At 44.1% G+C, this 27,638-nt stretch overlaps 2 protein-coding genes across 7 annotated transcripts; one reads left to right on the forward strand and one right to left on the reverse strand.

The window, feature by feature from the left end:
• Positions 1-5,310: 5,310 nt before the first annotated feature.
• On the forward strand, positions 5,311-24,005 carry NUDT2 (nudix hydrolase 2). 5 transcript variants are annotated; one of them, XR_010785320.1, is made up of 5 exons: positions 5,311-5,340; positions 6,487-6,644; positions 9,989-10,342; positions 15,351-15,498; positions 23,606-24,005. XR_010785320.1 is itself a non-coding variant. In XM_066569517.1 (4 exons), exons 2-3 carry the CDS (start codon positions 6,512-6,514, stop codon positions 10,300-10,302), a joined length of 447 nt encoding a protein of 148 aa, XP_066425614.1. In that variant the 5' UTR covers positions 5,311-5,340; positions 6,487-6,511; the 3' UTR covers positions 10,303-10,342; positions 23,606-24,005. The 5 variants fall into 5 exon arrangements, 4 of the variants coding, with proteins under 4 accessions (XP_066425614.1, XP_066425613.1, XP_066425611.1 ...); XM_066569517.1 differs by lacking the exon at positions 15,351-15,498; XM_066569516.1 differs by lacking the exon at positions 23,606-24,005 and having other exon boundaries at positions 15,351-16,347.
• LOC136569173 (uncharacterized) lies at positions 12,448-25,736 on the reverse strand. Of its 2 annotated transcripts, none has more exons than XM_066569512.1 (6): positions 25,482-25,736; positions 17,852-18,316; positions 15,156-15,296; positions 14,697-14,762; positions 14,080-14,170; positions 12,448-13,728 (listed from the first exon to the last, which is right to left on the reverse strand). In XM_066569512.1, exons 1-6 carry the CDS (start codon positions 25,534-25,536, stop codon positions 13,515-13,517), a joined length of 1,032 nt encoding a protein of 343 aa, XP_066425609.1. In that variant the 5' UTR covers positions 25,537-25,736; the 3' UTR covers positions 12,448-13,514. The 2 variants fall into 2 exon arrangements, with proteins under 2 accessions (XP_066425609.1, XP_066425608.1); XM_066569511.1 differs by having other exon boundaries at positions 17,852-18,319.
• Positions 25,737-27,638: the final 1,902 nt, after the last annotated feature.

Genomic DNA, 27,638 nt, shown 5'->3' on the forward strand with positions numbered 1-27,638 from the left:
GACAGCATTTCTCTAAATCTATATATGCCACTGGAATGCCATACTTGCATTCTTGGGAAACCCAAAAACCCAAAAAAGAAACATGAATCACTGAAAAGTATACCCCAAATCCCCCAGCTTCTTCACTTATGTCTTACTGGCAATGCATGGTGCAGCTGTCTGTATCCCGACGGACTAATATCTGCAGATATTTTTACTTCTTCCATAAAACACAAAAATGATAGCACGTCAAGTGTTTGCTGCCCACTGCCTTCTCATATCTTTGTTCAGTCTAGGACCTTAACAAATACTGCTCTGACTCATGTTTGGAGGTCACAGTAAGACTCAACAAAAATGAGTCATTTAAGTTTTCTTCCCTGTAGTTCAGGGTAGAGTCTTTGTGAGGATTTTCAAGGCTCTCTACAATGACATTAGAGAAGAAAATAAGGTCATCCCCAAATTTGAGTCCATGTCATTAATTAACACATTATGTTGTAGTAATAATAACAATAAAATCATATGGATTAATATATAAAGTGCTGACTGTGTAAGATACTACAGAGGCCAAAATGTACAGTAGAGAACATTTAAAATTACTTACAGTCCATGCTTTAGGTAAAATTATGAGATTCAACAACAATGAACTACATGACCAAAAAATTCACAAGTAAGTGAATTTATTTAATCTGTAGATAATGTGATTCTGAATCCTGAGGTAAAGTTAGAGTCACTGCTGAGGCTGATAGATCCTGGAAGGTGGAAATCAAAACTGACAGAGAGGACAGCAAACACAGAGATCAGGGAGACTAAATACCACATGTGTGCAAGGGTTTCACAAGTATTCTCCACTTGCCAACTTCTCTAACATATAAAAACACACAGGAACCTGAGACTTAAATTAAATACATTTTGGAAAAATTCCCTTTCTTACATAAGGTAGCTTTAGATGTAAAACCAGTGCAGGTGGTTTTACATACAGAAGTGCAACTCTCTGTATGCACTGCCATGAGAAGCTTCTGTTTGATGAAAGGAGCAACTAGAACTCAAGGCCAAGATACTAATCTCAAAAATGTTGAAAATCTGTTAAAGGCAAAAATAATCAAATAAATTTACTTTGTCTACTCTCTATCTGTATCCTAGATTACACCTACATCTTCATATATCCTTATATTAAATACAGAGTGTCCAAAGACACTAATTCAGTCACAACCTCTGTTCAAATTATAATGGTGAACACAGGAAAGAGAAAAAAGAATAGAAAGGGAAACAATGGAGACACTTTCTAAAAAAAGAACAGCAGACAAGGGAAGAGAATTATAAATTTGAAGGTCAAGGTTCTAATTAAAAATGAAACAAAATATACTTAAACAGCTAGAAATAACAGGTTGTCATTATATGGAATGACAAGTCAGAAGAATTCTTGGCATTAGGAAAACCCAAGTAATGTAGGTACTGCAGAACCTAAAAGAGCAATGTAAGCAGCTTCTGTGGCTAATTAGCTAAAGCTCTGTGCCATGTGAAAGCAACTAAATGGTTTCTTAATGAGACCTGGCCTCTTAATGAGACTTGAGATCTGCCTTTCCAGATAGAATAAGTCTTACTGGATCTAAGTGGTTTCAGGGATAACTCCACCAACTCCTTTTTGACAGGACAGGAATTTCACAAGCTAGGGAAAAAAAAACAAAACCATTCACTAATAAAGGAGGAATAAAATAATTAACCACAGGGAAAAAATTAGGCATTGGCATAATGAGAAAATCAGCATTTTTGATCACATTGAAACTCAAGAGTAGACAATTGCTAAAAGATTTTGTGTGGTTCAAACACGAAAGAACTCAGGGAAAACTGCAATTGCCAGTGAAACTCTTCTCACCTTTCGATCACTGATGCTCAAAAAAAAGGGATATCTTTCTCCTTATTGAAAGAACACTTTAATTCATCCAACCCTAGATGAGAGATCTTTGTGTCTGAGGATGCTTTTTGTAACAGATAAACAATTCATCAAAATAAACTGGCTTTGTGAAAACTAAGAGGAGGTTTTCAAGAATCCTAAATTGTTAATGCCATCTTCTGGCAAAAAAAAGGCAGAAGACTCTCAGTCTTGCAACAGCCAGCATTTCCTCAGTTATTTGTTTGCTCACCCATAACATATCATGGGGTAGAAAAACATACCATTCTTCAGGGTGGTATCTTCATATCAAAACTTAGGCCTTGTTCCCCACAAAGATATGGGTAGCTTCACTGAAAACAGGGTTGAGATTAAAGACTGGGACTTCTTGAAATAGTTGAATATAATATATTTTGAGAAAGAGGTGAGTGTGGAGGTATAATTCTCCACATGCACCCAGCCTGACACCTCTACGTGGCAAACATGAGTTCTCTACAACTTGTTTCATATGCCAAGATGTTTTTAAAAGATCTTAAAAGGCTTCCAGATGCTGATAATGTGTGAGTGCTTATTGTAAAAAAGCATCAGAATTATATATAAAAGGGACCAGCTTAGCTACAGAATTAGATTGCAGTCTGTCATAAGAGAACTCTTCCTCAGCTTCAGTATTAGAGGGTTTTCAATGGTCATAAAGCTGATGAAAAACAGAAAAGTCAGGTGTAAATAATAAAAAGGAGTGGTTACATTTTTCTGTCCTGTCCTAGGAAATTAACTTACAACAAAATTATGCTCTAGGAGCTGACTCTCCATTTTAAAATGCTTTTAATTATTAATTACCTCTTTCACAAGATCTTTTCCTTCTCAATACACTTTTCAAGGTGGAGGAAAGGTCTTCAAAGGTGCTTGGTGAGTGTCAATCACTGTATATAAAATAAATTATGTTAAAGCCCCATAGAAATTATTTTAAGAATAAAGCAGCCTAGAACCACTATACCTTGATCATTATTAACTTCTGGTTTATTAAAGATCTCAGCACCCCATTCATTTGAGTAACCCTCACATGTCCTGTAATCCCATTCATATTGACCTGACAATTTTAGATGATATAGAGTGACAAGTTTAGATTAAGATGATTTCCTGAGTGTCACCACTGAGAGAGAACACAAACGTCATTATATCTGTTCTTTAAATTAGGGAAATAAAGTGAAGAAATCTTAGATGACACTCCTACAAATGCAAATTACACATTTTGTCCTGCATATAGGCTAAGGTAATCACTCTGAATCCTAAAACCTGGCCTGATTATGAAATAATTTTATTAGTCAAGATTTTCAAGGGTATTTGATAAACATAGAAATTGTTAATAAGCATACAAACCATAAAAACCACCTTGTTTTCTGTGTAAACCATTGTCCTCTACAAGTACCTTATAAAAATAGAACTTAAGAGCTTTAAAAGTTTGTAAATGTGTATAGCAGGTGGGTGTTTTCCCCTGATAGCAGCTACAGCAGCACACTGTACTCACTACTTGCAACCATTTTACCCCAAAAAAGACTTCAGCACTTCATCACAGGTTCTGCTCATGCCAAAGAATTTGCAGGTTTCTTGAAATACAGAAGCAAAGAATGAACAGGAAAAAGGGAAAGGAATTCTTGTCACTACCCATCCATCTTCCTTCCTTATTCATTTGAACATTAAGCTCTTTTTTTAGGTGATCCAAAGCCAAATCTGATTTAACCCTCCAGAAGTGAATGGCTAATTTGCTTTCCCAGAGCACCACACAAAATGCTTTACCATTAATCATTCTGACCCCTTTCCCTGGGAATTAGGGCATTCTTGCGAAGAACAGGGAGCTGCACTTTTTTAAGACAAGCTCAACAACAAGAGATAATCTGTTTTGTAAAATGAGCCAAAAGTTTTAGTTTAATGCAAAAGGTGGGGATCTGTGAAGCCGTGGTTGACGTTGCAGCAGATCCCTTTGGAAGATCATAGGATTACTCCACCCTGCACGTAAACAACAGGGCATTAAACACTCCACTGCTCCTTGGAACAAGCGTTCAGCTGTTTTGAAGCTGGACACTGACAATAGATGACCACTTACAGCTTCAGTACAGCAAAAATAACTGGAGAGGAGGGAATGGTTTTAATGCTAAATTGTTTTAAAAGCTATTTTACAGCTGGAGCTTGACACAGGTCTGCTGCTTGCAGGAACAAGTAAGAAACAGGGGTTTCCTTTGCCACTGACATACCTTGAGGAAGTTAATAAAACAATTAATGTCATTAAAACACCCTTACAAACAACTAAATACTGGGGATTATTTTGTTTCTGCAGAAAGCACTTCAGAATATTGTGGTGCTCTATCCATACTAATTAATGTCAATAGAACTGGCTGACAAAAAACCAAATATTGGAGATTTTTTTGCTTCCCCACAAAGCATGTCAGAGTATTTTATTCCCCTCTCCATACTATTTATAGCCAGGTGACCTCAGCAGAAGAGGCCCCATCCTGCAGCTAATCCCAACAGCTGCCAGGAACAGCTGCATGGGGAAGGGGAAGCGTCCAATATTGGGATACTGACTATTGGAAGCGTCCAATATTCAACCACGTGCCGAGAAAATAACCCACGAGTTATGGCAGGGTGCCAATTATTTGAAAACCGTGCCTGAGCTCATCCTCCCAGCAGGGTCTGCCAAATGCCCCTCACGGTTTCTTTTATAATTCCAAAGTTTTACTTGAGTTTTAAAACATACAAACATAAAAAATATATTTCATAGATCTTATACAAAATATATTAAAATATATTTTAGGTAGTAATTAAGTATTTTATATATTTTACATAATGTATAAAATATGTAATTTTAATTGCACTTACATATTTTTATGTGGTATATAAACCATGTGCTATCTGTAAAATATATAAAATACATAAATGAAAAATATTTTGTAATTATAAAAATGTAGCTAAACAAACCGCCACGCGTCCCGACTTGCACCGCGTGTCTGAAGGGGGGACATGTCTCATCCTTCAAGGAGCTGTCCCACCACAGCTTTTCCCCTGTCTAGAGCCCGGTGGGGCCGGTCAGGGTGATGTCCCTAGAGCCCTCCCTGACCCAGCTGTCCCCGTCCCCTCAGGGCTGGGGTCTCCCCTCACTCACCGGCCGCGGCGCCGCTCGGCGGCGGCCATTAAGCCGCGTCTCCATGGCAACAACGCTTTTCCCGCTTCAAACGCCCGCGCGCAGCCTCGCGCGCACAACCAGCCAATAGCTAGAGGGGAGAGAGGCGGGTAGGGCACCTCCCGGCCGCGAGAGGCCAATCCGAGGCCTTCTAGGGTATGGGGGTGGGGTCTAAGTGAAGGCTGGACGGCAGGACGAGAAGGGAGTAGCTACCGGCTGAGGCGCTGCCGCTGCGATTGGCTAATGCTGACGCCAATCAGGCGCTGGTTCCCGCCCACTGCCGGACCCAGAAGCAGAGGTGAGGGCGGGGTCCATGGTGGCCGCTGTGGGGGTGACACGTGTCCCCGGTCCCGGTGTCCCCATCCCCGGGGTCCCGGTGTCCCCATCCCTGGGCACGGGGGGGACCCTCTGCGGGCGGCGAGGAGGGGGCAGGGCAGCGGGGCCAGGCGCCGGCGGGGGGGCCCCGCGGGGATTTGTCCTTGTCCTTCCAGGCGCGCACGGGAGGTGGTGCTGGTGCCGCGGGGGCCGCAGAGGGGTGTTGTCCTTGTGGTGGCTGAACCGAAGGAAGTAGGCAGGAGCTAAAAGAAGCGGTTGAAGTGGCTGACCAAAGGAGATGAGCGTCGTGCCGGGGCGGGGCTGGTGGCGAAGGGCTCCGTGCTCTGGTTTCCCGTGTTGGGAGCTGGAGGTCTCACAATGCCGCTCTTGGCGTCCCAGGAAAATCCAGTGCTCTGTAAAATTATTTACTGATCTATGCTTCTCTGTCGGAATGTAAAGCTTTTCCCGGAACTGGGAATCGGCCAGATTTGTAGCATGGCTTACTCATCTCCGTTGCTTCTTTTTCTCTATAGGACCACTCATGCTGGCTGCGTAGCTTATTGCTGACAATATTTATTACTTAAGAGGTGTGTTCCTTATTGTTTACATCAAACCAGTGCTTAACAGGCATGCTAAGAAACTTTTAGTTTTGTATGACAGCCTTCTGTCTAGGTGGGACAGCAGAGAGCCTGTCCTTTGTCATTCATTTTCTCGGCTTTGCCCCGATATCCTGAGGAGTCCTGTGCTCCAGGAAACTGTCCAGAGCAATTATTTCCATATGCCAGTTCCAGTAATGGTGAGGTATTACCTCTGTGCAGGGCCTTTGCAGTTTTGCAGTGGAAAAGTTTCAGAGTGTTAATCTGTGGCTTTCCTTTTGCTTTGTAATTTTTTTCCCCTCCCTGCAATGTGGTTTGTAATTTATCAGCTGCAAAGACATGACATGCAGGTCATTTTTCATGTTTCTCAATAACAAAGGAAATTTTTTTACAATTCAAAGGTAGCTAATAATATACAATTTAATTCTGTAGTAACTTCGAAGGGGTGGACAACTTTTTTGCTGTGCTGAGATCTGTTTGCTGGCTAAATAGAGCTGGTCTGTTCAAGCCCCATGTTTTGTGCTGTTCCGCAGCTCCTGGTGCAGCTGGCAGAGGGGAATGGCTGTGAGAGCTTGTGGCTTGATCATCTTCAGGAGGCTGCAGCCAGCACCGTCCTCTAAGGTCACTGACAGCATTGAGTACCTCCTGCTGCAGACATCCTACGGGAGCCACCACTGGACCCCGCCCAAAGGTGATTTCTGTTCTGGTGACACTCCTGGCGGTCATTGGTGTCAGGCTGCTGAGAGGATTTTGGCTGAGGTCAGTTTAGAGGGGTAGTCACCACCTGGGAGAAGCTGCTGGCTGTGCTGTTTGTGTGATGGTGCCCCTGGCACAGCTGAGGGGGCAGTTCTGAGGCTGAAACCCCCTGACAGTTGTGGCTGTACCAAGTGTTGGGCATGACTGATTTGGGTTGGGGCAGGGACTGTCACCCAGCCCAGCTCCTCAGGTGTCTGATGTTTCTGGCAAGGTGTGCACACGACTGAAGTGAGGCAATGAGGGGATGTTCTGCCTTCTTGTCTCAGGTCTCACCCTTTGCCAGGCACCTGCAGTGTGGCCAGTGCAGGATTGTTTGACCCATGTGTGGTCAGAGTCTGCAGGGCTGTGGTCACAGTCAGCAGGAAGGCAAACTGAAATCTGTAATTGAACACTTTAATACACCTTTCTTAGGAGATGCAGGAGATCATTAATGAAGATCACTTGCCTAATGCAATAGAGATGAGAGGGACAGATATGAGAATTAACCTTACCAGCCATTCTTGGTCATCAGTGAGGCCTCAGAGGAGAAAACAAGCCCTGTGTCCCAGGACAGAGCAGCACCTCCTCCATAAAGGCATGTCACAGAGCCACAGTCACAGCCCTGGTACCAGGAAAAGTGCAGCACAAAAGTACTTCAGGTTCCCTGGAGATCTTCTTGCTGTTTTTTCCCACCTGAGATTTTTTCCCCAATAGTTTTTGCTTCTATTTTGTAAAATGTGTCACCTTCAAAGCATGATGCAGCAGTTTATAAACAAGAACTTGCAGATTGGAGGGAAAAAATCTTTTTACAGTGTCAGTTAGGCTCTCCTATAGAGGGAAAGAACAAAACTTTCCAAACCTCCCCCTTTGTCTACTCCACCAAGAGCCTAAGGGAATTGAGTTTGCAGCCTAGTGGAAAGCTAAAAAAACATCTGCTGGGACATGATTGATTGTTGTGAGAAGAAATCCTTGTGGAAGGCTCCCTGGGAACACAGTAATTCTGGACAAGTGATTTAAATTACTTGTAGGAGTTTTGGTAGGGAGCTAATTGTCTCATAAGCATACATCTCACACACCTAATAGTGTAGGTTGGGAGGGACTCTTAAAGGTTGTCTAGTCCAAGCCCCCACCAGTGGGCAGGAGCATCCTCAACTAGAGCAAGTTGCTTGGAGTCCCATCCAACCTGGATGTTTCCAGGGATGAGGCACTCACTGCTTCTCTGGGAAACTTGTGCCAGTATTTCACCACCCTCATAGTAAAAACAAGTCTTCCTTGTCTGTAGTCTGCATCTGCCCTCTCCTAGATAAAAAGCAGGAGCCCTTCTCCTGTCATTCCAGGCTCTTTCCAAAAGTCTGTCCCCAATTTTCTCATAAACCACCACCCTTTAGGCACTGGAAGGGGCTCTGAGGTCTCCCCAGAGCCTTCTCTTCTCCAGACTGAGCAGCCCCAACTCTCTCATCCAGAGGTGCTCCACTCCCTGATTGTATTCATGGCTTCCTCTGAACTCAATCCAGCAGGTGAATGTCCTTCCCTTGCTGAGGACTCCAGATTGATGCAGCTTTGCAGGTGGGGTCACACCAGAGCAGAGGGGGAGAATCACCTCCCTCAACACACCACTTCAGATTTTAGAGATCAAAAACCACAATCTGATGGTGGCCTGTAATTGAAGCTTGGTATTGATTTGGGGGAATTTATTGAGGAGAAGCTATTCCATTTTATAATATCTGTGATAGGAGGGGTCTTCCAAGGTAACCCTGGGAGGTGCAGTGTGGTAACATGTGTGTGATGTTTACACAGATTCCATGGGGCTGGAGCCAGAAGGAGAAGTTGTAATAGTGTCTCAAACTCACACAAAAGGCAGTTTACAGCTACAGCTGTACTTTGTTATTTTAAAAGTTCTCTAAGCTGCTGCAACTCTTACGGGATTAAACTGGACTTGCTTGGATCCCCTCACATGAACCTCATCAGCCTTATCTCTGCCCCTAGGACTGTGACTTTGCACTAGCTGAGGCTGATGGGAAGGGGATGTAGAGTTCATTTTCCTTCTCAGTCTATTAGAACTGCACCAGTGAGAACAGATGGGAGGATCTGAAAGGATCTGAAAGCTGTGTTGTATGAGGTGCTGCCTGCAGTCCTTTTACCTGCTCTGCAGGTAGGCTGTACTGCACAAACGTGGCAACTTACTGAGCTTAGACCTGAGGTTATCAACAGGTATCGACATCAGATGCTATTTTCTGCACAGTGACTGCTTGAAAGAAAAGTGCATTTTATATCTGAGGTGATGTTTTGTTGTAAGAGGTGTTCACACTTTTGATACACAGGCAGGGAAGTGAGTAGGACCTGTTGCAAAGGCAAAACAAACTTCCCATATACCCCAGTTGTGGTACTAAAAGGGCACTTTGAGTATCTCAGACCTGAGGAACAATTCATCTCTACAATTAAATTATAGCTATTTGGAGCCAACTACATAGAAAGTAGAGTGACACCAGGGACAAAACAGAGCTTAAACTTTTTTACCTCCCAAAATGTTCCAGCTCCTCCTATGTTGCTTTTTTGAGGTCTTGCTTCGCTTGTTCTATTTATATTCTGGAGCTTTCATGAGAAAACCAAATCTGACATTTCTCAACAAAAGTACAAATGGCTGGGGATGTGTTATATTTATCCTTTGTTTGTAGTGGCACCTCTCATTCTGAGCAATGTGAAATAAATGGTGTGTCCTAGGAGAACTATCCAGCTGTTGAAAGGACTGGCTCTTAGACTTGTTGCTTGTTTCAGAGGGGAGTATAGAAGAGAAAAAAATCCCTGTCTGCCTAAATGAAATGCATCTTTTAAATGGTCCCATTGTTTCTGGACTGTTGGCCCAAGTAAGAGTTTTGCAGAATTGAGCCTTAAGCTTATGTGAGAGGACATGTTTGAGAGAGGATTGAGACTCTCAGATGACCTGTCTCTGCTCTAACTGGATGAAGGAAAAATGAGGGACTCAGTCCTCAGTATAATCCAAGGTGGAGCTTTATGGATGTAGGGTTCTCCAGAAGTGGAAGGGAGGAGTGGGAAGAAAGGACTTCTGATGCTGAGAGGCTGATGGAAGTTTCAGGAGGTGAGGGATAAACAGTGATCCTAAAAGCCACAAGACAAAGACAAATCAAGACATAAGATCTGGAAAAGCAATCTCTCTTCTCCAATTTCCATTTCATCCTGTGTCAGCTACCGTGTGCTCTCATCTCTGCCTCCCAGTGTTTCCCAATTAAAGCAGAACGTGAGTTTCCTTCCCGGAGATTTACTTTTCCACCCTCTTGGCAGGCCACGTGGACCCTGGGGAGGATGACCTGCAGACAGCCTTCCGGGAAACACAGGAGGAGGCAGGTCTGCAGGCCAGCCAGCTCACCCTCATCGAGGGCTACAAGAAGGAGCTGCACTACCCTGTCCATGGCAAGCCCAAGACCGTCGTGTACTGGCTGGCAGAAATGAAGGACTGCAACACAGAAATCAAGCTGTCAGAGGAGCACCAAGCTTTCCAGTGGCTGAAGCTGGAGGATGCCTGCAAATTTGCAGAATATGAGGACATGCAAGCAATGCTGAAAGAAGTGCATCAATTTCTGTGCTCCAGAGAATAAGTGGTTTTGTGAAGCATAAGGGGATTTCTTGAGGAGACAGGTGTGCTTCTTATGTTTTAAACTGGAGGAAGAATTACATGGCTGCAGAAATGTAGATTTCCTTTTTTGTTTTTAATCTGTAGAAATTTAGTGAGGATACAAGGAGCTTTTAAAGAGAATGTCTCTCCTAGCTTTTGTCTCTCCTAGCTAGCACAAAAAAGCATAGTCTGATTGAACCCTAAGCCAGAGATGTCTGAATTGAACCCAGAGCTAACAAAAGACTTCCTCTGTCTCCTTTTCTTTTTCTTTTTTTCCCCCTTTTTTTTCTTCCTTGAAGTGCTGAACAACCACAGGTCTTTTTGAAAAATCAAACACTTGATACATCTTGACTTGCTGATGTAAAGCCAGAGAGTTGAGAAAATGAGCATATGGGAATTTTTAATAACAAAACGCTTACTGCAGAAGTCATACCTTGAATTTCAAATGAGGAAGCAGTAGTTCTATTCCCAACTCTTCCAGTGATATGCAGTGATAACTTGTCAGATCATTTCAGGTCTTTTTTTTTTTTGTATCATGAATTTATGTACATCCATAATGTGCTGTTGTGAGAAGATTTTCCACCCAGACAGTCTTAGTAAATGGTTGAGGTACAGTATTTAAGTGGTAAATTGAAGTTCTTTTGCCTCTTTCTTTTAATTTTTTGATCTTCAACAGACACCTTAGCCATAGATTTTCCAGGGGGTTGGGAAAGGGTATTTAATCCACTTTCTGCATAGGATATCCAAGCTTGTGTGCAGTCTATGTCTGTTTCATACTATCAGTTTCTATGGCTGCACCCACTCATCTTTTGGGGTAGCAGACATAACTAATGTTGGTACTGGTGTGACAAGAATCTCTTGCATGTCACTCCATTATCTTCCAGTGGAGTTATTTAAAATAGCATATATTTATATTTTCAAAAAAGGGGATGCACTATAAGGAGGCTTTTATATGTAAATATGTATGTATCTATACACATAAAAAACTTCAGTGCTCGTCCACATTACATCAGGCTTTATTTTGATTATGAACTGTTCCTCAGAAGTGTTCCACTCAGGAGGTGGCAGAGAGTGTAACAACCAGTGAAAGTGGGAGAGAAGAGTTAAAAGCCTGTGCAGCCTCAGTCTTAGTTTTTCATTATTGTTTGAGGTACCATTTAATCAGTGCTGTGTAAACAATGGTGTTGCTGCCTTCCTGTTTATGAGCAAGATTAGCATATTAAGCTGGAGTTAGAGAGTCATTAACAAGTCATCGGTTCTGCCCGTTCAGCAATAATGGACGCGGGCACTTGATGCTTTGGAAAACACATTAGCTCAGCTCCAAGCCAGTATTTCCTTTTTAATGGCACTGCTCACATAGTGCTCCCAAAGCCTGTCAAGGTTTCGGAGAGTGACCAGTGCTGTGCACTGTCAGGTGATGTACTCCTTGGAAAAATTCCAAGGGGTGTAACTGTGATAATGGGTAAGGCACTGTGTGTGCATTTTAAGTGATTTACGTACAGAATGTATTCCCACAAATTTTGTGAGTAAAATGATTCTTAAACATATTTTGATCCCAGAGTCTTTGAGTTTCATTTAAAGTAGAAATGTTGGAAAGTCAGAATTTAACTGTGATTCTTGCTGCTCACTGGTGAAGAAAGAGTTCTTCCTCTGCCCATGTCTAATAGTAAAATATTTTCCCAAGGAGCATCTGGGAAACCCTCCAGTAAATAAATATGGAATAATCTGCCTGGCAAAGATATTTATTTCCAACCTCTATGATATTTATGCCCTAAACCAATAGGGCTTGGTTGTTTTGGTTTTTTTTAAGACCACTAAAGTTTTTTGTTATAATAATATCTTATGACAGTAAACTTTTTACCATTTAAAAAGAAAAATAATAATAAAAAAAACCTCAAAAACAAACAACCAGAGATTTTAAGATGATTAAAAACCCCAGAGATTTTAAATTCCCTGGAGAGACCTTACTTCTTCTGTATGTTAAATAAAACCAAACTCAAGAGAAATCTAACCTCCACTGAAATAGCAGAACAGCTTAATTTAGGTCAAGTGAAAGGCGTTGCTCAAGTAAGCGATGTGAGGATACTGTTTCCCTTGCTCTACTGAACAAATGCACTGACACAGCTCATACTTGTAATTTCCTGGTGTTATTGTTTCTTTCTCCACATAACTCTTGACTTATAGCCATGCTTACATCATCTCAGAATCAGAGAGAAAGAAAGCTTACATTCATGAATATTAGGAAAGCACTAAGACATTGCAGATTTCACTGAGAAAAGATCAGGATTGAGTGCGATAGTCACAGGTAATTTTGCTTAAACGAGAAGTGTAAAGGCTGAAAACAATGTCTTACTCCTATCTAAAAGAAAAAGAACTGCATTACTGCTCTGGTTATGCAGTGTATCTATTCATTGTCTATTCCATATGATTATAGGAAATCAGAGACTGAAGCTGGAATAAAGTGGCTCTATATGCAATATCCCCAACAAGCATGACCGACATTTCTTGCCAGTCTATATAATAAAAGAGGATGTGTGTTATAATAAGGTTTAGTACATCTTAAATATGGAAAAGTTTTTTTGAGAGACACATGCTCTCTCAGCAGGGCTCTTGCAGTGATGCAGAGAGGACAGTGGAGTGCTACCTTTTAATGCTGTTACTTAATTGACAACTTAGTGGGAATGAATATTTTGGCAGATACCTGGAAGAGATTTTATAGAAGGCAGTGCTTATTAATTACATTCTCACACTGACAATGTAACTGATGGCCTTCTGTGTCTCTTGGCAGCTAGTTTTATCTTAAAAAGAATTTAAGGATCATCAGGACTTTTGCTTTTTGCCTTTTGCATTGTCTTCAAAGATTCACTTTTTCATATGCTCAGTAACTCTAATTTTGATTCAATGGACAGTTGCAGCTGGCAGAAGTCCCAGCTTCATTTAGGGAAACCTGGGGTTTCTTGTGGGTTAAAGCAGTTCTGAAATTGCTAAGCAGCATGTGCCTATACAAACCAAACAATCTACTCTGCTTGCTTCAGCCCTTGTCCTGTGCAAAAGGATTGTACTCAAGTGTTTAGAAAAAAACCCAAACTGTGCTTCCTGCCAAAACAGCAAGGGCAGGGAGGAGATAGCTGTGGTGGCAGCCTTCCTGGTGGGAGCAGTGACACGGGAGGGAACAAAAGCTCTGTCATTCTGGAGCTAGTCCACTTGGTAATTGATGTTGTCAAAAAGAGGAGTGACAGTCCCATCTTTCCACTCGATGAGGATCTCTCCCCGCCTCAGGGAAGGGGAGCGGGATGGTGGCAGGTACGGCTGGGGGTGGACCCCTCTTCGCAGTGGGGTCGGCTCCCGTAAATCAACTCTGCTGCTGTGGGCTGGAGAGCTCTTCAGAGCAGAGAGGATTTTCTTCTTCCTAAGTGAAGAGAGAAGAGAGTAACAGCACCTGTCTGTCACTTGGTTGCTTCTCCACGTCAGCAACTGTAATGGCACTTCCTTCAGGGATGGCACAAGACGTGTAGGGGAGGAGGAGCCAACAGTAGTGGCTGCATTTGGGTGGGTCAGTGAGTGGGATGGATAAACTGGGTGGCAGAGAGGAGAAATCCCCAAGGGTGACACATTGGTGACCAGAGCCATCTGCTGAGAGCCAGTGACTTAGGTGTGGAATGGGGAAGGGTGCCAAGACGAAGACTTTTGTTTTGAGACGTTGGAGATTTTCTTTAAGATGCTGTTCATGGCAAAGCCAATGAACCTGACTCTCACTTACTTGTTGTAGTGAACATTGAGTGTCAGTATTATTAATCCCAGTATGAAAGCCAGGGGGCTGAGGACCAGCATGGCTGTCTTCCAGTTCGTGCCTGAAAGGGTATCAGAGAAAGCATCACTTGTTTGCTGTACTTATGCAAACTGTTCCTAGCAATAGCCACAACTACCACAAAAAATTGCCTGTAATGTCCCTGGAAAATGCCAGATAACAGGAAAAGTGCATTGTCTACAAGATCAACCTCTTAGAGCTGTTTTTACACTGCATAGCATCCTTCTATTGAAAGTGGCCACAAAAGTTTTTCTTTCTTGCTATGAAGACAGGAATATCTCATCCTTCTCCACTCTGCATCTTTCTGATACAAAAGAAGAAGGTCTGGGATAAAGCAGTAGTGCTAGCAGCTGTCTGACTTTCATGTTTTTACTATTTTTTTTTTATCGCAGGCCTGTGGAGATTTAAAAAGAGTCTTTCTGACAGGTAATTTTGTGCCCTCATTCCCTACTGAGCATCCTCAGCAGTACCCCAGGGAAATGTATCTCTGTCACAATGGGAAGGACAGAGGCACTGATGAACCTTCATCTGCCTGGTCCCTTCCTCCTCTGGCTGATCCCTGGACCTACCTGCAAGCCTGGCCCCAGTGTTTTTCCCCCGATTTCCATGTTTCTTGGAGTGGTTGTGGGATGGGTCTAGTGGAAGAAGCAGAAAGACTCTGATTAGCAGCTTCCAGTTGGACCAGAGGTCCAGATTTCTCACGAGGCTTCACTGTAACCACAAATCCCTTTTGTATGGGACCCAGAAAGGAAAAGGAAACTTTACTGTCACTCAGTGTTCCCAACCACAGATAATTTTTGCTCCTAAAACAGTGGGTGGCTATGCCTCCAGGTTAAGCCTGTATCACTGCTCTGCTTTCCAAGGGAAACTCCTCGGCATGTTGGGTGAAAGCATTCAGTAGTACACATGGAAGTTCTTCAGAAATCCTCAGGTACTCTTCCACCACTGAAAATAGCTGAGTAACCTCAAAGTGCTGCCCACACTTTCCTTCCTGGTGTTCTTATGCATGCATTCAGAAACGTGCTCACCCTCATTTGCTGGGAGCTGTGCCTGTTTGGTCTTTGCTGGAGACACTGTGCTGTTGAACTTGTTAGCCAGAGGGGGGTCAGTCAAGCTCACAGAAGACTCTCTGTCCACAGCATCGATCTTTGATGAATCAATGGTTTTAGCTTGGAAGGAAAAAAAGCAAAGATCTGTGTGATTATCATTTACTTTTTTTACAGGAACCTGGATATGCTCATTGCCCAGCAAGGAAAAGGAGCCCAACCCTGCTGGTTTGGTTCTCGGCCCTGCAGGGTGAGAAGGATGTGGTGCAGTAGCAATCACCCCCTCCTGTGCATCAGGGCCTTTCAGCTGTCACAGATTTTAAAGGTGAAATGAACCTCTCAAGATGGAATCAACAATCAAAGCAGAGCCTGTTTTCTGGTGGTAGATGTAGTCATGGGTTTTAACAGTATGAGTGCAACGCCAGCTGTTAAAGGATGATGTGTGAGGAAGAGGCAAGTGGAAGAATCACAGCTGTTAACAACACTGCAGATATAAAATTGGGATCCAAAGGGTTTTAAGCAGGCCATACCTCCTGCAAGGCTCAGTACCTTCCTTTGCCCTCCAGTCCTGCTGCAGAGTAGGGTGTGTGGGCAAGCACCTACTGCTAGAGGGGAGGCTGTGTGAAGTTTGGTGTCAGCAATTCACCCCTCTGCTGCAATGATGCACATGCCAAGACCAAGAACACTGTGACTTCAGGGCTCCCTGCTGCCAATCCAGACCCCATCCCATCCTATGGAATGAGCATCCACAGCACAGCTACACAGGTGTAATTTACTGAGCAGATAATCCACCAAAGTATAAGTTGTCTGTTGATGCTCAGGTGGAAGTTAGATAAGAAATGCCTGAACAAATGTATAGGATTTTGGTGTTGTTAGTGAGTAGTCAGAGGTTCCCTACAGTAGACTGAACCATGGGATTGATAGGAAAATTTTGACTTTGTGTGAGACACACTGAGTGGCACAGCCTGATTCAAAAGCTGCTCTGTGTTTACCCTCACAGCCTTATTTAGGGATCCTGGCTCCAAGGCAGCCCTGGGCTGCCAGGAGCATTGCCTTGGGGAATGAAAACGCTCTTTTCACATGCCTTTTTCCCATATCTTAAATGTTCCACGCATTTCCTAGCCTATATTTAACTAGCCTATTATGGTATCTAATTTGTGTGGTCCGTATTTAACTTAATGTTAAACAAACAGTACACTTGTAACTGTTGTGATAATTACATGATGACCTTCTAGTTGGCTAATTAAAAACCTTGAGGGGGAAAAAGGCCACCTTCTCTACACATGACAGCCAAAGCAGCTGATGTATCTCTTTTTATTTCAAATTAGATACAGTGTCTCTGTGTCTAAAGGTTATATTTATAATCCATCTGCTTACGCCAAGCAGATACATCACATTTTCTCTTTACTCATTTCTACAGAGCTCAAAATCTCATTGGGTCCATCAACCTTAAGGTAAGGAATAGCCTCCTCTCAGGGAAGTAATTTTCCCTGAGGAATGTTGGGAACTTCATCACCTACAGAGTGGACAAATACATAAAAAAACATTACAAACACCAGGTGGTTTTGGGTCTCTGGAGTGGGAGAAAGGAGGGGAGGGGAGGAGGAGAGGAGGAATGGAATGTGATTTTCAGGTCTCAGTTCTGCACACAACTTTACAAGAAAAGTACTAAAAAACACATTTATTTGCAGAAAGGACTTAAATGAAAGTGGGAAACAGACTGGACCATGAACTATCAGTGATCAGCAGTGGGCTTCACTGGGCACACAACAAATGATCACAGCCACATCTTGGTAAAATGACCATGCCTGGTGTTTGGTAGCCTTATGTCAAACTCCTAAAATTGTGACAAGACCAGGGTTTTTGCCCTTTCTGTGTCCAGTCTAAGACAAAGGCCAGTGAATACTGGTGAAAGCAGTTTGGATTCTCTTCAGCAAAGGCCAAGGCCATAATTGGTCCCTATAAACCCCATTTTCTAATGATTTTTGATGTCATCTTCTGGGATTTCCTAATGCAAAGGGAGGGCAACACTTAAGCTCCCTCTCACTGCTTGCTGTGTCCACCAGTGTCTTTATGGCTTCACTGGGCACCAGCAGCAAGGTTCACTGAGGCTAATGAGAACATTGAATGAAGGTTACAACTAGATTTCATTAGTGAAAGGTGCACTGTTGGGGTGTCACAGAAGAGAACTTTAATTTCAGAAACTGAAGCAATAATTTCTGATACAACTGCCTCTCAATAATATTTATAAGTTTAAAAGAAGTTTTCAGCTGCCTCCAGTTGTTTTGCCAAAAAGAGACATTCCAAAGTACCAAAGCTCTTTCGAAGTCTAAAGTGCCTGACTTTGGGAGACTTCCTTGGGTGTTTTGTGCTTGGGAAAGCAATTTCCACTATTCTTAGCTGTGGGCACCAATTCAGAAATATTTTACCAAAATATTTGCCTGTCCTCAGAAATGCACCTGGGCTTTGGAGACCTGATCATGTAAGGTTTTGCATGCTTCTGGAAAACACTGTACAGCCACCACTGGAAACCAGTGGGACCAGTGGAGCCATTTGGTGTTTCTCCAGGTGGGGCCGAAGTGAACATGAGTTAGAATGACATGTGCAAGCCTGGTGTTAGATGGCTTGGATGACATGAAAGTTAGATGTTATCTGACACTAAAGCTACCTCCTCTTACTTTCATAGATCCACACTTGTGTGTCTAGAGCTTGTTGTGTTGGTTTGCTGGGCCTCCCAGCTGCTGTCCGGGCAGCAGCACAGACGGTTTCATCCGCCAGCGTCTTCCACCTGCTGAACTTGTCCTTCTCCCTCGAGACAAAGACCTTGTGGCCTCCCTCCTTGGTGCCAAGGTGGAAGCCCAAGCTCTGCAGAGTCAAGTGTCCCTTCCTGCTGCAGAGCCATGCCTGGCGTTCCCAGTCCCCGCAGGGCTCCAGCTTGACCAGGGCGTTCTGGCGCATCCTGTGTGCCGACAGGCAGCGCCCCGTGTGCAGGCTGACGATGGTGCCCGTGTCAGGGTCCCAGCCCCACCTCTGCTGCTGGGAGTGCTCCTTGCAGCTGGCCAGGCTGATGCTGTTGGTCTCCTGGGAGGCACGGATGCACTTTTCCAGCCGGGTGTTCCTTATGAGGAAGCCTTGTCCCTCTGCTACTGCGGTACAATCAGAGCAGGGTTCAGTACTGTGCACTAACACGTCCCTTTGCAAATACCCTGGGGGAGGCAAAAGGTAACCCACCAGTCCTTTCCTGGAAGGGCATGCCCAGATAAACTGTTCACACAGCTTCCTAATTTCCTGGAATGACATTTCTTTGAAAAGCAGGAGCGTGCAAATAGCCATGAGCAACGCTAGAGGAAAATAGCAGTTATATAACTAATGAGGAAAAACATCCTTCCAACCTGAATGATTATATCAAATATCTGCCTGTATATATATATATATATATATATATATATATATATATATATATATATATATATATATGTATTTAATTCAGTACTTCAATTGTTTTAACTAGGTAGCCATCCTTCCCTCCCTCCAAACAAATTAGTTTGAGGGATCTTTTGCCCCTACCCAGGTCAAATCTTTCTTATAAAAGAGCAGTTTAAATCCCCCTTGTGCTGTTCATCTGGGGCCAATGAGGCCACCTTGGGCTACACTTTCTATTAAGTGGCGGTATTCTATTAAGTGGAGGTATTAAAGCAGTGAAGGGATAAAACCATATCCCACCAGAAATGTGTAAGTATTTGGCTGAGGTAGCTCATGTAAGTATTGAAATTATCTTGGATTTAGCACATCTGACATTGGTCTGTGCACCTTAGGAACAAAAGTACCACTTCTAAGAATCCTTTAGTAAGAGGGAGACATTGCAGCTGTCCCGCAACAAACACACAATTTGAAGCAATTTCTGTAATTGCTTGTTGCTTTTAAGAGCAACAGGTCCCAACATCTCAGAGGATTTAGGACGAATATCACATTAGCTGAAGGATTGCCACTGTTTTCAGTATAACTTCATCAGGTGTGGCCTGTGAATATCCTGAGCAAAATGTTAAGTGCTAAACCATCCACCAGTGTTTCAGGTGAACTTTCTGCTGTATGTTTTATGCCTAAGATGGATAGAAATAGAAGTTTCAAATTTCTGGACATTCTGAGAAATCTTTTAATAACAACACCTTGCAAATCCCAGATTTTACAGTGACTTTTTTTTCTCTCTTTTCCCCAGGAGACTGAATTATAAAAGCCCCATGGGCATATAGTACTGAGCAAGCATAAAGAGGACACAGAAAAGTGATGTTAGGCAAGAACACTGATTTTTATCTAAACTATTTCTTCAGAGTTTCCCCTCCCAAATGAAAAAAACCACCACAGCAAACCAAAACAATATTGAGCCAATATAAGTATTTGGCTCAGTACCTGAAGAGATTTGTAACAGTATAAACAGAAGCTGGTACACAATAACAATGGAATAAACAATAGTTTAAAGGAGCTCTCATGTTTTTCTCTCAGGAAATTCTAGGGTTCTGCTAGATTAATAATGCCTTGGGGCTGTGTAAAGCAGAAACAGCTCAGGGCTTCCTGCTCAGCCTGAATGCCTGAGGAGAGGAGCCAGAAACCACAGTGCTTCTCCACCAGCTCTGGGATTGTCTGATCAATGTGTCTGTGCTGGGATATTGACTTGCATGGACCTGTGATAGCCACCAATCCAGACAATTCCTGCCAAGCCAATGTGCCTAAATGGAAATTAAATTCCTGGGCTATTTGTGGGCAACTTGTGAGTCCTGTTCTCTTTAACCCTTACTGAGGGCTGGGTGGAGGTAAGACATTCAATGCATTTTGGACTTGAGTTTCTGCTAGCCTCTAAAGGCAGGAGAAATGTCTCATAAGTAGTTTCCCTTAAACTTTAGGAAATTGAAATTGATTAATACAGTCCCCCCAGCCCCACCCCACCCTCGCCATTTTTCCTTAGGATGTGGAATTCAGGATTCTCACATCTTCGCTTCGGGTTAACTGTGAGAAACCCACTTCCAAAGTAGTATTTTGAGACGTGCATTAGAATGTAACAGGGGAATATGACAACTGTGCTGGGTCAGATAAAACTGCTGAGCCCAGGATCCTGTCTGCAGCGCTGGGCCATTAACATCTGCCTGTATAGAGGAAGAGGGCAAGAATCAGACAAGTAAATAGCTCACTCAAGACAACAAGATGCCAGTGCCTCCTTCCAAAAATCACAGAATCACAGATTTGTTGGGGTTGGAAGGGACCACTGAGATCAAACAGTCAAATCCAGCCAACACAGGATCACATGGAGCAGGTGACACAGAATCACATCCACATGGGGTTTGAACATCTTCAGACAGGGAGATTCCACAGCCTCTCTGGGCAGCGATTCCAGTGCTCTTTATGAACTAACTCAGAGAGTATCAATGGGTATTTATGGGTAAAATGGTTTTGCCCACTACATTTTTCAGCTCTGAAGTTCAAAGAAAAATATCATTTTGTTGCTCCATCAGTATCAGAGCTCCTTCTCCAGTTTCACAATGTCAGCTTAAGTTTTGATTATTCTTAATTACTTTGTGGCATCAGGAAGCTGCCACAGGAAGCTGCAAGATCAGATCCCTTCTGATCTTTCTGAGCACCTTCTGATACTATCACTGCTGTGATCATGTCAACTTATTCCAGTCTTTGTTCCAGTCTGTGGGCTAGGTCTGTCTCCTACTCCATGAGAATGGAGTTTCTTAAGGGCCTTGGTGGAAGATTCTTATCAAAAGCCTTTTGCAAACACTGGCACAAGACCTTGATCTGCTCAGCACATTTATGTTCTTACTGATACCATCATGGATGTCAGGCATTCCCATTACAAAAGCTGCATTGACTTTTCTCATGTTTATCTGTCTGTAAATACTCTTCTTTTCTTCCACTGACTTGCCCATGCTGAAATGGAGCCTAAGGACCTGTGTCTCCCTAGGCTATGCAAGGATCCCTCTTAAGAAGGGCATTATTTCAATGCAGCCCTTTGGTGTCAAGATTGCATTAAATAGGAATTTAATACACTCCTTAAACATTTTTTAATGTCATCTTTAGTTTTCTGTAACTCAAAAGATATTTGGGCTGGTCCTTTGCCATAGTTTATTTATCCTTTTTTTTTTTCTCCCTCCTTAAACTTCCTCTGTTGCCAGTTCTGTTTGATAACACTTCAAACTGCAGAGGGAGTGACTGCCATGTCCTCCCTGACCATGTCTGAAGGGAGCACTACGGCCAGTAATCCATTCAGCCTTTCTACACTGCCCTACTTTTGGTCACCCTTCTTGCATTTGTGCCACTCATTTACTGACCTCCTGACCCCCACCAACTTCCTGCTTCAGATAATGTTTGAAAATTTCTGCTGGCAGTTTTCTGTATTCTCTCTCTAGGCTGCTCATCCAGGTCTTTTTCTCATATGTTTTATTACAGGTTTTATTATTAAGCATGCCGCAATCTTTGCTGTATTTTCTTTTCCTTTCTTGGCAATGACTCTCCATTTGAAAATTTTGGCTATTTTCACTACACTTTGAAGAGTGCTGCTGTTTGACCCAGCAGGAAATACGTGTTTTGCTCTCTGTGGAGTGCCTGATGTTTTATGTTCCCCTCTAAACAATCATCATGTTTGTTACCTGCAAACATTGCAGTTACATGTGGCTGCCAGCAGCCATTGCTTGTGCCCCACAACTAAACCTGGAGGATGTTTACTTTGAGACACACATCAGGCACCAAGAATCTTTACTCAGGAGACAAAATGACATCCCAAGTCCTGCTGCCCAGTAGTCCTACAAATAAGGCCATGAGCTCTAGCATTTTAAAGAATGTTAACCTGGAGGAACCAGAGCATCCAGTGTACTCCCTGAGGATGGGATTTAGCGTTTCTGGAAAATGCCAGCCTTACCCACAGAGTCCAAGTAGATGCCTGCTTTGGGCTGCTCATACTTGAACACTTTGGCCTCCTCCTTATTTTTAGGAACAAAATAAACAATTTCTAGCAAGGCTTCTTGATGCCAGCTCATTTGTCCTACGATACTGACACTCTGTCTGGTTACAAGATAGAAAAGCAAGCAAATACAGGCCCCTGCTTTTCTGCAGCATGACCACCCTGGGGACATGCTGTTCCATGGAGGATTAGGGGCAAAATCCATGCAACGTTCCTAATTAAGGTAATGCCACTGAGAAAGCCTTGGTTACCAGTAATCCCAGTGTGACTGGGAAAGTTTCTGCTGTTTCTAAGCATTGCCTGTGATGTCTTGATCAAAGACATTTGCAAATAGTTTGGGACAGCTTGGCCCATATTTTTTTCCCAAACACTGCTGTTTTCTTAAGAATATCTTGATTTTGGTTTACCAACAGGGTTTCATATCTTTCCACATCACTGCAAGGTCCACTTTTGACCAAGTAGCTCAGCAAAGGTCTCCAAGGGACCAGAGCAGCCGTAGGAAAAGGAGGAAGGTTTTGAATGAAAAAAAAAATCTATAAATTATAGGAAGCAGGGGAGGTTGGTGAAGTCACCACAAAGCTGATGCAAGTGAGGAAAACCAGTCCCTGGGGTGGGGATATGGTGGGTGTCTACAAAATCCAGAGAGGTCTGGAGGAGATGGAGAGGGGCTAACTGGCCAAGGACCGATCCTGGATGGGACGAGGGGTGCCAAGGGAAGGCTTGCAGTGGGCAGGAAGTGCTTCTGCACCCAGGCATTGTTTGCTGCTGCTGGGGAGAACCTGCACAAGCCAAAGGAGAAGGTCTGGTAGCTACTGAAGAGTTAAATGCATCACAGACAGGAAATCCCCCAAGTGAAAAATAGTTGGAGGCTGAAAAGTCAATGTGGGAGCAGAAGAATTGTACAAGCTTGGCCTTTCTGCCTCCTCAGTGCAAAATGCTTAGGGCTGCCTTTTGAGGTCAGGGCATCAGGGATTGGGGCAAGAATTACCATGGATCTGAGGGAGAGGAGAGTGGCTCCCAAGATATGGGATCAGGCCAAGATGCCAAACACAGACACCACAGCCTCACACCCAGTGCATGGGGGTCCAGAGTCAGTGTTAAATGCAGTTTTATTTCAGCAGTTTTCTTTCTGTACATGTAGGCATAGATCCTGCTGGTGCCTGACTTCCCACTGCCCAGTGCACCTCACGGGGTCACCATTAGGTCTGGCTTTTTAACAAAACTTTTTACAGAATCACAGGGTGAACCAGGTTGGAAAAGACCTTTGAGACCATCAAGTCCATCCTGTGACCTAACCTAACACTTCCTTATCAACTAAACCATGGCACTGGGTGCCACATCCAGTCTTTTTCTAAACACCTCCGGGGATGGTGACTCCACCACCTTCCTGGGCAGCCCATTCCATTGCCCAATCACTCTTTCCGTGAAGAATTTTTTTCTGACATCTAACTAATTTTTGCCTCCTCTCTGTTTGCAGGTACTTTCCAAAGGAACAACTGTCAGGACCAGCTTAGGAAATTCCAGGATTTCCAGTTTTCAGCAGGAAACTAACCCCTCAGAGGTCTGTTAAGAGCAAGCATCTCTGTCCTGCCAGTAGCCTTAAAACTCAGGAGCTCCAGGCAGGAGGGGATGGGGAAAAGCTGCCACAGAGGAATTTCAGCCCCAAGCATGAACATGTTTGTGCTCTGTGCTTTGAGCTTCATTGGGCATTGCCAGACATTAGGAAGATGAATTCCTTTCTGCAAAACAGTGGTGGTTTTATTGTTTTATTACTGGTCTGGCTGAAATGCAGTGGCTGATCATGTTTGCACCAAAAGCATTACACTAGAAAGGAAATTAAATACCCTGTGATCCTCCATACTTCACTAATAAAACAAAACCATGTGGATTGTGTTGTATGGCAGCAGTAAAAAATCACTTTATTCTAACACCAGACAAAATCCTACCTTAGAGGCAAAGGAAGAGCAGCACCTTGAAGGCTGTTCTGCTCTCTTTGCATGCTATCGTGGTATAATCTCCAGATCCTAACCAAATCTCCTCTAACTTAAAAGATGCATGTGCATCATCACCCCTTACCACTACAGGGACATAGCCTCAGCCTGGGGCTTAACAAAGTGAGAGATTCAGTTCACTTTAATTGGCAACTTTTGAGGTGCAGAAAACAGCAGTAGATGGAGCAGAAGTCAAACCTGTAGGAGCACAAACCTCTCCTATTACCCAGCAGCAGAGCAAATTGAGAAGGTAACTTCTCAAAGCATCCCAGGGAACACTCACTTGTCCAGCAAGGAATGGAAAGTAGCTGGTCAGAGGTGCCAGTCTGAGGTTTGTCTTTAAAGAATAAACATCTCAGCCGGGCAGCCCAAATAGTTGTGGTCCTCTGGTCGAGGGATTTTGAACAGCTCTGAGCATGTAACCTGTAAAACTGCAGGGCTGTTCTCCTTGCTGCTTCAGGGACTGAAGGAGCCTTGAAGAACTTCAGTGATTTATATCAATGAGTTGCTTTCAACCTGACATCTCAGTCATAGCAGCAAAATAAAAAGGCTTATTAGCTCAGGGAGTTTTCCCAGTTTTAAAGAAAATTAATTCCTCTTGATGTCCATGATGAGATTAGTGAGACCATGGTAGCACCACTCCTGGGAAACTGTTCCTGGGTGGCACTGCCCCAGATCTCTGGGATGATGCTCAGCAGGGACTTCTGCTTTGTGCATCTACCCATGCACATCAAACCAGGGCTGCTTGGATTCAAAATACTTCTGTGCATGGGCAGGATACAGGACTGGAGCAACCCCAGAAAGCAGCTGAATATCAACGTGAGATGCTACCAAGTTTGCTCCATGGAGGTGAGCAATGCAGATTCTGCAGCTCCCCAGCACATCCTGCTCCCAGCCAACCACCACAGGAGCGGGACTAATACTTCTGCACTTCCCACTACCCTCTCCCATGCTGCTAGCATGCTCTTAGCTCATTCACTTCTTCTAGGAAGGAGCAGCTGGGACCGGGAGGAATATCAGTGTTTAGGAGGTCACTTAGTGGCTGTCTCCCTCCCTGAGCAGGTTTATTCATCCACTACTCTCAGCAGCTTAAAAGCACTTTATAAAAGCTGCTGGCATGATGCCACAGTGTCCCTGGCCCAGCCATCCCAGCACCTTGCCAGCCTGTCCCTCACTCTTCTGTACCCCTGTGTTTAATCCCATTTAAATGCTGCCCTGAAATGTGCCTGTTGGCACTTGTTCTACAGCTGGTGGGTTCTTGAGCTTTGCAGCCCAAGCAACAGTTCAGCAGGAAAGCAGGTTAAAACCCAGGAGGCTGTTCTCTTCCCACTTTACAGCTACCCCAAAAGAGGAGAAACTTACCCTCAAGCCAAGGAAGGAGGCAAATGCAGCCCAGGCTCAGCCTGAAAAGCTCCATGATCTGCCAGCACAGCAGGGGACAAGGAGCCCCCAAAGCCTCTTGCCCACGAGAAGTGCCAGGCAGCTCACTTTTACCCCTTTCTCTGTCATTCACAGCAGAAAAGCCCTGCTGGGAAGAGAAAAACTCTTTTGTCTCAGCAGTGGAGGCTTGGCAGCTGGCTTATCAGCAAAGGATCAGCTCGGAGACACAGTCCTGCTCAGCGGTTGTCCCTTGGGAGAAATCATATGACAGCGAGCCAGGATGGGGGGGACGCTGGACCGGGATGCTCGCGGCCGCCAGGCTTGGCTGCCTAGCAGCAGGGATTGCTCCCAGCAGTGACAGATGCATGCCAAGCAGGCTGGCCCTGCCTTTGCCAGGGCTGGGAGCAGAGGGGGATGCAGGGCTGGCCTGGCAAAAATAAGCAAAGTTCAGCAGGAGTGCTCGGAGGGGCGTGGGATGTGTCTGCTGGAACCCTGAACTTGGCCCTGCTGTCACAGGGTTATTCTCTCTTTAGAGAGAATGGTTCCTGCCAAGAGGATTTTAGGCAGAGTTATAGCTCATGGCAGAGATAAAGCCTCACAAACCAGCTGTGACTGTCCTAGAGCCAGAGAGTGATGGAAGGGGGAGTTGAGCTCCTGGATGGGGGAGCAGGCTCCTGCTCTGGGTTTACCCCCGATCATCATCCTGAGGGTTGCTTGGGTTGAATTTGACTTTTCATGCATCACTTTGGGCTCTGCATAGGGAGGAAACCTCACATCCCTTCCAAAGGAGAAGCAGCAAAGGCTGACAGGTGAACAGTGGCAGGGCAAGTGAGAGTTACAATTTTGCTAGCAAGATGTTCCCATTCAGCCACATCCTCTCAGCTCTTGTCTGTCTCATATGTTTGCTGAGGTCATTCTCACTTTACTAAACCATTAAGCCTTTTGCACAAAGACACTTAAAAAATGGTGGCTTCACTTTCACTTTTGGGGTCCAGTCCTAAATGGTGTCAATGTCACACCTCCCAGCTCTGCCCATGAGACCAGGAGTCAGCTGGAGGGCTGGGAGTTGCTTCCTTTAGTGGACAAGCTGTCAAATGAAAACAGTGCAGTACTGGCATCCATGCAAGGGCATGGTCTCAGGTCAGGGCCTTGCAATGGTGCAGCTCCCTCTTTGTGCAGCCCCCTCTTTGTGCAGCCCTGGGAGGATGGCTCCCAGCTTTCCCACTATCAGAGGGGTAACCTGGCTTCAAATAAGACGTGGATATAGTAAAGGATATTCTACAACCAAACAAAGGGGAAGGCTGGGGTAAATTCTTGCTGTGGTGAGGCTGGTCTTGTCTGACTGTAGCACTGTGCATAAGAAAAATACCAGCTGGTTTCTCTGTGATTACTGTGGTTTTTTTCCCTCCACGGAAACAGGTCAAATTGTGGTAAATTATAGGCAATTTAATTAAAAAAAATGCAGATGTTAAATTCTCCTCTACTTGACTGGGACTGAAAATGCAAACACTCTTCGCTGCATTTCCTTGGCACCAGACTGAGGAGAGCCCACACCAGAAACCAGTGCCATATTTAGGCCCTGGAGAAGAGTGGTCAGTCCAAGAGCAGCCTATCAGCACAGACCAAAAAAGAATCAGTTGAACATTAGCCACTGAGATTTTTAGGGTTTCAAGACACCACTTTGGCCTGGATTCTTATATGTGCAAGAAAGTACTTGCATATAAAATTGCTCTGTAGCCTTAGAGTCCATTCTTCCCCCCTACACTGGCTTTCTTAGGGAATGACCTAGCCTCACGCATGCAGAGGCTTTCTTCAAATTGTTTTCACAGCTTTTCCTGGGATATCCCTAGGAGAGAGCAAGCTATTTTCCAGCTGTGGCCTCTCCCATGTGGAGCAGGAGAGTCCTGTAATCGCTGACCTTCGGTCACGTAATTCCCACATCAGTTAGTCCTTGCCAGCCCAAGTCCCATGGAGGAGCCTTGTTCTTGTCTCCATCGTCAGTTTGATGGGTGCATTGTTTTTTCTCATCATGTTGCAGCTCATGGTGAATTTAATCAGAGTGAAGTAATGATCAAGTGAAACTTAATCTCCAGATTGTGGTGTGGTGCTGGCCACCACACCTTCATGCACAGGGGTCAC

Source organism: Molothrus aeneus, chromosome Z (genome assembly GCF_037042795.1).
Source record: "Molothrus aeneus isolate 106 chromosome Z, BPBGC_Maene_1.0, whole genome shotgun sequence".
Classification (NCBI taxonomy): domain Eukaryota; kingdom Metazoa; phylum Chordata; class Aves; order Passeriformes; family Icteridae; genus Molothrus; species Molothrus aeneus.

Bases quoted from the DNA above. Each gene is read 5' to 3' on its own strand.
- NUDT2 (XM_066569517.1), top strand. From the start codon at position 6,512: ATGGCTGTGAGAGCTTGTGGCTTGATCATCTTCAGGAGGCTGCAGCCA. The intron at 6,645-9,988 runs GTGATTTCTGTT...CCCTCTTGGCAG, and splicing joins CCACTGGACCCCGCCCAAAG to GCCACGTGGACCCTGGGGAG.
- LOC136569173 (XM_066569511.1), bottom strand. From the start codon at position 25,536: ATGGAGCTTTTCAGGCTGAGCCTGGGCTGCATTTGCCTCCTTCCTTGG. The intron at 14,763-15,155 runs GTGAGCACGTTT...TTCTTCCACTAG, and splicing joins ACAGCTCCCAGCAAATGAGG to ACCCATCCCACAACCACTCC. The intron at 13,729-14,079 runs GTAAGTGAGAGT...CTCTTCACTTAG, and splicing joins CTCAATGTTCACTACAACAA to GAAGAAGAAAATCCTCTCTG.